At 32.3% G+C, this 9874-nt stretch overlaps 1 protein-coding gene across 1 annotated transcript in view; it reads left to right on the top strand.

Moving 5' to 3' along the window:
• The window catches only part of LOC127844481 (lachesin-like), an 11255-nt gene extending 2024 nt beyond the window's left edge, over positions 1–9231 (top strand). The window contains exons 2-6 of the mRNA XM_052374747.1: positions 4013–4140; positions 5242–5455; positions 6391–6702; positions 7011–7034; positions 7298–9231. Coding sequence (XP_052230707.1) covers positions 4013–4140; positions 5242–5455; positions 6391–6702; positions 7011–7034; positions 7298–7431 — 812 coding nt within the window. The 3' untranslated portion in view covers positions 7432–9231. The remainder of the gene's footprint in view (positions 1–4012; positions 4141–5241; positions 5456–6390; positions 6703–7010; positions 7035–7297) is intronic.
• The last annotated feature ends 643 nt before the right edge of the window (positions 9232–9874 follow it).

The following is a 9874-nucleotide window of genomic DNA, read 5'->3' as shown; positions in this document are numbered from 1 at the left end:
AGAATTTTTATGCCAGGACTCCAGGGGTCAGTGGTTCGAGTCCTGCTGAGGGTTACCATTTTTTCTTTTTTTAAATTTCATTCTTTATTTTTTACTGGAGATTTTTATAGCCGATGTTTACATTTATCAATATCAAATATTTAATGATAAACTTCAAAACATGCCAAAATCTGTGAAAAGGCCCTTTAGACCGAATCTGAACAAACAGTTTCACAATACCATTTCACGTTTTCAATAGTTCACAATACCAGTTCACGTTTTCAATAGGTCGCACTTCATGTGTATCTGGTTCACAGTTTTACTGTCAAAAACATAACAGTTACTTACTCCCAAGAGGTCACGTTTTGAGGTCATGCAGTTGTTATGAATATTGTCTCATGTATATTGACAATGCTGTACTACATCTGCTGTTGATTGATTTAGATATTATTCGGGTGAATATGTGAAGATGTTTATTGTTTTTGACAAGATTTCCGTAATAAAAACAGGCTCTTGGATATTTTGCTGGCATCAAGAATTTGTTTACAATTGTACCAGATTTAGATTTTTGTTTGATAAAAAACTTCAATATTGGTAGCTGTATGTCATAAATGAACACTGGCATAAATGTGGCGTGGGTAACGTAAAATGTGATAACATTGAATATTTAAAGAAAAACCGTAACTTTAACAAACATTTTCATTTTTTCTCTAACTTAAACTACGTCGATGATTTAGAAGCTTACTTATGCAATTGTCTTTAGTATCATATCCCGAGTTTCATGTGTGACAGATGCGAAACAAGGATCGATACCTTAGTAACTATGTATTGAGCCGCGCCATATTCTGGTCTGGAGCTCAGCTACTCGCTATAAAGCCCCGTAAAATGTCGGGGTCGCATTAGCGGACTGATTGGCTCTAAGCTAGAGTGTGCTAGTCATATTTGATAAGACACTTTTTTTGCAAAACACAACTCAACTTGCCTAAGAAGATTGTAAGTATGTTTTGCCATCGATCGATTGCATACGCAAGAAGAACTATTCAATATTGCATTATCGACCCTATATATGAGTGCAAGAACTAGTAAAAAATATTAAAACTGTTATTGTGTTTTCAATAAAATATTTAAAGTTTCCTTAATCTAAATATTACGTTAAAAATCGAGGATTTGCATATGTGTGGCGAAAATGCAACCCGTGACTTCTGAAGTACGATACAAAGCATCCATTAATCATTCATATGTATCTGCCTTCGGAAAACACCAAACACATTCATTTTCTTTCGGAATCGTCCCTAGACGTATCCTGTATTAGCCATAAATATTTAGATGCATAATCCAGACGTCGATTAAAAATTCTTATCATTTATCGCAGGTTCTTGCTTACACAACATGTTCAGCAAATTCTATGATAACTGTTTAACTTGCTGGAGTGAACATATTCTGTAAGACAAACCGTTTTGCGATAATATTGCGATAATATAACGGTTTGGATCATAGTTTTAACGAAGACAAGTATCAACATATATGGCATAACAATTTCTTACATAAAAACTGCACTGTTTTCATACAAAACAATTATTATCATAATCAGAAAATCATTGCGGATTTTCCGTTTTTTTCAGTAAATGAACACACTTTTGACTTATGATTAGTTGGATATTAATCATGGGGGATTTGGCGCAGGTACATGTATTGTGTAGTCACAATATATTAAATATAAAGTTCATCGAATGATAACAATATATTTGTGAAGATGTTCTTAAAAGTTGATATGGAACTTTATTTTACTCGTTTTCGGAAGACCGATAGGAGAACGCTGTGATCGAATATTTGTCTTTGCACGTGGTTTATCTTGTGCATACCCGAATATAAGTTATCATATTTACGATCCAATAAATCCTATAACCGCATGTAACGTTTTGATATTTAAAAAACACACGAAATATTCTCTGAAAGCAAGCAAGTATGCACATTTTTAAAGTGATAGACTCTGTAAAGTGGCAAAACAATCCGCAAGAGTTAGCAATCTATTCTTAAAACTAGACTTAAATACACTGTGATTTCTTCAAGAGTAGGCTTTGGCGTGTTGGTAATCTAGTAAAGGTCCATGACATGATTAATCGCGCGTAACGAATTAATTAAGTTGAGTTAAGTCGAAAATAATTATGTTCGCGACACTTTACAAACAATTATAAGAGGGTACTTGCCTTAAACCGTACCACCTACGTTATTGCACAGCAGAAGCTATGACAGAACACACTGTTTATTATCCATAGACAGAGTTTATACACTTGATGCACACCACACATAGTTTAATCCAAACAAATAGTATTGCTTGAAGCAACATTGAGCATTGCCTTTTAGTTTGTTTATGCTTTTAAAGTTTTCTGTTCCCACACTGGCAGAATTACAATGTATAAAAGAAATGTAATTTTTATTCCAATCTGACTTTTTTCACTTAAAACAAACGAAATACACCGTATTACAAAAAGCATATCTTGCAAATCTCGTTCCGGATAATCATTAATTGAAGAAGAAAAAAATGTGTTACGCGCATTATGTATACTATTTTCAAAGAGTTTAAACATCGGCTTTTTAGCCCGAATGGCCCGTGTATTATATCACAGTTGAAACGGGCTATAATCACAGAAAAGGTAAAATTTAGTAGTCAACTTGTTTTCCTTGATATTGAAACTACTTTAAACCACTCTACATATTGCACATATTTTCTGTTTATGCATTTATCCAACAAAACGGCAATATTGGTCAGGCAGTTTTAGAAAAAAAACTTAAGCATTCTGTTACGTGAACGAAAAAACATCTTATCATTGTATTATACAAAACTACTTTTTTGACCAAGGTATAAAATTGCTATTCGTAAAATACTTCTTAGTATTGGTGCCATCTAGCTGTTAGCTGGCAATCCAACGCAGTGTTAAACAAAGTGAGGTTATCTGTCTAGATGCGTGTGTATTGTGTCTCAGTAAGAATAAAGTAGTGTGTGATACCATCAGGGTTCCTCTGAAGGCTGTGGTTGTTGGTTATAAATAACGAATTTGTGAAGTTTCAAGACAAGATTGCTTAGCAAAATATGTCCTGTCATGAACGTTTTATCAGTGTGTTTATAAATATGGTTATTGTTAGTAAAAATAATTGTCTCAAATAAGCTTTATCTTTGGCAATAAGAATATCACTTTTGTTGTAAACATTACATAACTATAATTTACATATTTAATTTGTATTATTATTGGTATAATGTGTTTGTTCACTAAGTTTTAATCGTATGCCCCGTTCAAATATTTAAATGCCTGGCACGTTTTTATATTTTGTGATTGTTTTGAAATATGCTGTATCGTTAAATCACATGCATTCAAATACTAAACCAACAGATACTGAATTAAAAAGTCAACTATATTGAAAACACAAAACTTATAGCGACTACAAACACTGTTTTGTCAATTATTGACAATAAGTAATATGTGCAAGCAAGCAACAGTAACTGTTTGGTTCATTTAGTATTTTGGTTGCAGTTAAATCAGTATTATTTCAATATTGTTCTGATACTGACATAACTGAACAATTATGTATTGATCTTCAAATGTTGTTCTTTCAAACAAACATCAATACCAAGAGCATGAAAACATATTTAGCCAACATACTTTAAGAATGCTGTTACATGTCATATTTCTAAATTTTTCGGATCTTATTAACGGTAAATACCCATTCATAGAGATTTGCTGTACATGAATTTTGGATTGAACTAATATTTAGCTTAAAACAATAATGCATGACTATATCACTTTGACAAGAAGGGTCAAGTATTTATGTTCTTTAATGTAAAAAGATAATTTAAGCGGTATTTTATTAAGGGCAATCTCTGGTAAATATTGAAGACAATTCCATATTGTTCAATAATACAGCAGAGTTGCTTACAACAACATTTAATGCGAAAGTTGTTATAAAATAATAGTTGCGAATTAATTGTCTTTATGTGTTTTTTTATACGGTTCTTGATCCTCGACGCTTTTTTCAGCTTCCGGTTTCAACGTCAAACTAGATACTCCGGCTCCCGAATTTCTGCCGAGTCCCTTAAATGTAACTTTCCGGCGCGGGGAACTGGCAGTACTTAGATGCAGCGTTTACAATATCGGAACCAAAACGGTTTGAAACTACCTCCTATTTATGAACTTAAATATTAAGTATTGCCGTTTGGCGCTTAAACAATTCTATTTCTACAAACGCAAATTTAAAACAAGAAAGTATAGTGTATCTCATAATTTATTGTCGATAATCGTTTGGTTCGAGTATTTTGATATTATTAATTAGCGTTTATGTTCAAATTATTAAAATGTTTGTAAACTAGCTAGAAACCCTTTTCTCCATCAAAAGAATAGTTCTTGAAAATTATATGTCCTTTGCATACATTAGGATAAACTTAAAAACAAGAAACATTTTTTTGGAAGCTACGTTTAGGATTAGTCATAGTTGGTTCTTTATAGCGGTTGAAAAAAGACTTACTATTTTCAATCAAATTATATTATGTTTATTTTATGTTTACACTGTGCGTTTCGGGTTTGAATTGTGGATGCCTTTTATTTACGCATGCATAAACGGTCAGCTAAATTCTGTTCATTATGAACTTATATATTTGTTATATCTAAGCTAAACTGATAATCATTCAAGAACACTATTTGACTTACATTAATAGCCTATCTCATAATCGCACGCCAACTCCGGCAGGTTTTAAGTAAATCATAGTTTTCATACGTTTAATGAATTTACTAGAGAAATATTGCGCACCCTTCACCAAGTTTTCAAGATATCATAGCCTGTCAGCAAAAATCGATGTATATGTTAAAAGCAAAGAATGCAATACGTTTGTGCTTGACAAATGTATCCGATCAGTAAAATCGGAACCGACCTTAATTAAGTTTTATTATATTTAGATTTGAGTGTTTTTGAATGTCGAGTTCAGTTAGTATTCCTGAAGCATTGACTTGTAAACATTAAGTGTGATTGTGTTTTATGTGGCAGAGCTGCAAATAAATAATATATTTGTCTTTCATCTCTTGTTAATAACCATCATTATAAACTTATTTTTATGTATTTATGTATACGTTTAAACACGAGTTTTTGATTATATTATTAAGCTATTATTAAGGGACGGTAAATTGTAATTCTAACAAAAATAAAACTTTTATCAAAGTGTGCATACTTATATCTACCAAATAAATGTGTAATACTTTTTGTCTTATTGTAAAGGTTGTTTGGAGGCGTCAGGAAAATTCTTTTCCTCTGACATCCGGTACGATGACCGTTGTTGCAGACGACCGGATACAGATTGGTCACGTTGACTTCAAGTATCAATGGGATCTAATGATCAAAAATGTGCAACCGGAAGACGAGGGCATGTATGAGTGCCAGGTGGCATCAACCAATAAGAATATGCGCATAATGTTCTCTCTTACTGTGATAGGTTGGTTTCTGTTTTGACATTTGGTGTAATTTCCGCTATTCAATTTATTTTTGTGTTAAACATTCCGTTTGTCTCTATCTTTATTAAATCATTCAAGAATACGTTGTGCATATGTTTAAGATATTCATTTTTGCCACGTTGCACCATTATTTTTGATCGGTTAAGGTACATATACAATTTCATCAACATATATCACATAACAACAATTTCTTGCACATAACAATGTGTATAAAATATGTTTCTAAAAAAAATGCGTGTGCCGTTTTGTATAATGACTTCTAATAATAAAACTATATATGTACAGCATGTTATTTTTTGCAAATGGAAAATAACGATAACACATTTCCTTCAGCTCGAGTGCATTATTTACAGCACTTTCCCAAAACGAACACCAAAAGCACATTTATTTTCGGGGCCAGTTGAGTAGGGGGCGTGAACTGATGACAGGAAGTTTCCGGTCATAACATATAGTTTGTTTTGACAAAACATGAAATGCTTTATAAACCAAGCTTGCATGAAGACCTAACTAGGTGTGGGCTTAATAACTTGATTTTGAATGAAGGAACAGTGCATTTTGCTTAAATGTTGATTGTTAGTGGTCTTCCATAGGAAAGCAGTTCAATCACGACCAAGATCACTTTTTCTAAAACGGAAAAATATCCGCTTAATATCTTACATTTTATAGCGGGTATTTACATATAGGCCTGGTTTAGAATTACTTTTGGGATCAGTAACATCACGGTCAAGGTAATTGTTAATATAAGTAGAACCAGTTGTCCGCTGAATAACTTTAAAAAGAGTCATTGCTATAACATTGTATGTGGGTATCTTATATTAAAACATAATGGATTTTCAATGTCTCGTATCCCATCTCCCATTCTCCAATGTTATCCGTCAATGTTTTATGCGTATGTTCACGCTTTGTATAATTATAGATTCAATAGCAGAGGCCACGGATATTTCCATCAGCGAAGAACAGTTTGTTGAACGTGGCGAACCAGTTACGTTACAGTGCAATGTCACGGGGCAGCACTATACCCCGGATGAGATAGACTGGTTCCGAAACGGCGAAAAAGTAACGTCGGAGAAACGAAGGGGCGTAAAATTGTTAAAACATTTATCAATTGTTCATAGGACGTTTTCTAGTATTTTGAGCATAGAGAAAGCAACCATGGAAGACAGTGGAATGTATGTTTGTAGGTCGTCAAATATGCACATTGCTAATACAAAAGTGCACGTTTTAAACGGTAAGGACATATTGTTGTTGAGTTGTTTTAATCATATATACATAATACGCTAAATGTGTTTTATTTTTTTTTAATGCTTTCTTAGAACTGTAATACTTTTGACAAATGTTAAGTGTTTTATAAGATATTATGTCGTATTTAAGTGATGAAAACATGCATATAGTGAATAATAAATATAATAAAGACACTTTATTTTGTACTTTTATAAAGGTGTTTTCATTTTTCAAGACTTATAAGCCTAAAAGTTTACATGTATGCGATTTACAGAATTATAATCGTGAGGTTAATGTTTCACATTTTAATTTCAGCAGAGACTTCCAATAAAAAGCGAGGTAAATTCAATTAATTCATGTAATGAATAAAGAACATAAATACGGCAGTGCCAAACTTGAAAAAATAAACATTATTATCAATCCATAGAATGTTCCCGTTTCAATCAGTTTAGGCATGAATATTGCAATTTTGTGTATCGATATATAAAAGAAAAATACATGCACGAAATGTTAAGTGACCTGACAGACTTTAAATGTGTTATTCTAGTGAATTATTATGTGAACACGACGCTGTTTTAGCTGTTCTGTTTGTATCTTTCCAGGGACATATCATGACGGACTTACTGACGAACAAGTGTCAAATGGGCAGAAGTCATCTATTTCAAATATTAGGCAGCCGATATTCGCGTTTATTTGCTTGTGTTATTTGCCGATGTTTAAACATTTCTTCATATGAATGAAGGTAAAATAACCCTATGAAGAGAAATAGTTGGACTGAGACCGGGAAAGTGATAACAGCGTCGAGACCGCATTAAACACGATTGCCAACTGACAGCTTTAATTTCGGTTTTGGCTTGACGTCTCAACACAATCCTTAGAATAACAAACACGCAAATGTCGATCTAAACGGAATGCGTACTACACCAGTGAATACAATACATTTCCAACAAGTTCACAACTCTGAATTTCTTTCCGATAATACTGAAAATATTCGGTTATCGAAATATAGCCTTTAAATCGTATGCGGGTGAAGACCCGGCTTCAGATATCGATAATATACAAACATGTCAGTCATTGAAATGTGTGTGTATTCCGAAACGTTTTCAAAAACGAATTTGCGCCAGCTAATTTCATAAACAATAAATGATGTTCTACATTTATTCCTGCAATACAGTTAGTTGTATGGCTTGTATTTGGGCCTATTAATAATTATGTTTACTCTATGGTCATATAAAATAAGCTGTTTATTCACGAAAGAAGAATTTACCATTTCTTTTTATGACATCGAGACAAATAAAAGTATCTTGCTATCACATTTCATGGCGGCCACAATGAATGAATGATTTTGATTTTCTATACAAGTTGGATTATGTCTGGAAAAATCTTATTGCATTATTGGCTCGTTTTTATATAGATATATAAAACTTATTTATCGGTTATGCTCATTGATAAATTATGATTTTCTATTATTTTAACACGATTTTCCCGTCACGATTTTCTAAAAACACGAATTTTAAGAATTACCGACTAGATATATTTGCCATTGTAGATATATTAAAAGAGATACAGTGAAAAGCAAAGCGTTCAAACAAATATAAATACACAATTAAAGACATTATTCTGCATAAAACATTGTTCACAAGAAAAATAGTTTGGATGGTATTACCATATTGACCAACTATATCAATGAAGTAAAATGGTAACTTGATTTTTTTTTAAACAGTTGCTATTATTACTTCCATAAAGGTTGTCTTCTGAATTGTAATAAAGTCATTTATCGATATATTTGTATGCTGAAGTGTTAAACATTGACATTATTTGGAAAGTGTACGGATGATACAGATTATACACTATAGACCCGGCTCTTTGAAATACGCATTCCATTACTTACGAATCATTATCTTATGTTTTTATATTTAAGTTTGTTAACAATGAACGCATCATATTGTTGTATGGATTTGCAAAAGATAAAGCATTTGAATAAATATACAGATTTGTGCTTCATAGTAAGAAAAATACAATTTCAAGACAATCAAAATTCCAAAACCTTCCGCAAATTTCCATTTACTTTAATCAGATCACCCAGATCACGCATGTGAGTACACATTTTTTCATATTACGTTAATTTCGTAATTTATTTATTGGAACTATTAACTGTATGATTCGAACCACTGGGTAGACTGAAAGCTTATAAAAACTGGCCGCTTGTTGTTTATGTATACCTGTTAAGTATTTATGTTTTTGTAGTCTGATTGTTCTTTGAATCTATGTTCAACACAACATATAATATGAGACTAAATATAGCGTTAAATCGTGAATTTTAAGTGTTTATTGATACATCCAGTTATATCACATCTTTTACCAAATCATCTCATTCGAATGCTGGTTTACAGTGATTAACTTGCATGGAACTCAAAATGTTTACCATACAAATAGCACACGAGTTTTTTCCGGAAGTGAGGGTGTCATTTTGAGCATGAAAAAATAGTGGACAATAGGCTAGGCTAATCGGCATATCAACGAAGAAGGGTATACAAAACGAACTTTGTTTCTTGTGTGTTACATATGTATATTCTATTATTCAAACATATTATGTACAGTATATATTCAAAATGAATAACTTGTACTCTCAGCGATTAGAAATTACACTGACAAAACTTACAGTTTACACATTCTTTACCAAAATTGTTCAAGTTAATGTTCATACATTAGGTATAGAAATTTATGTAGTTGATTACAAATATTTCGTTTACTAAAAAAGCGTTGCTTAACGAAACGCTTTAAATGACGTTATGGACGTCTTATTTATTATTGTACACGCACTTGTCTAATTATTAGAGCATTGTAAGTATGCGTGTGATAGCGTTGTATTTATATAAAGTATAAAACAGAATATACACGTTATTACATGTCAAATATAAGATATGACAAAGCGCAACTTATTCCGGACCACCTGGCATTACAGGAACCTGTTTGTCAGTCCGTTATACGTCTCTTTTATAGTTTTTGGCTGTCTGATTGATCACTTTACAGCGATAGGGCACTTATTGCTCTGTACTATTCCGTAAATAAAATCAATAATTTACAATATTTTGAGCATGCAGTCGAATATATGAGAATTAGATCGTCATTTTCTCTTAAGGACTAAAACATTAGATGGCATCAGAGCGCAATTCAGG

Source organism: Dreissena polymorpha, chromosome 9 (genome assembly GCF_020536995.1).
Source record: "Dreissena polymorpha isolate Duluth1 chromosome 9, UMN_Dpol_1.0, whole genome shotgun sequence".
Lineage (NCBI taxonomy): Eukaryota > Metazoa > Mollusca > Bivalvia > Myida > Dreissenidae > Dreissena > Dreissena polymorpha.
This window is presented reverse-complemented; position numbering and strand designations above follow the sequence as displayed.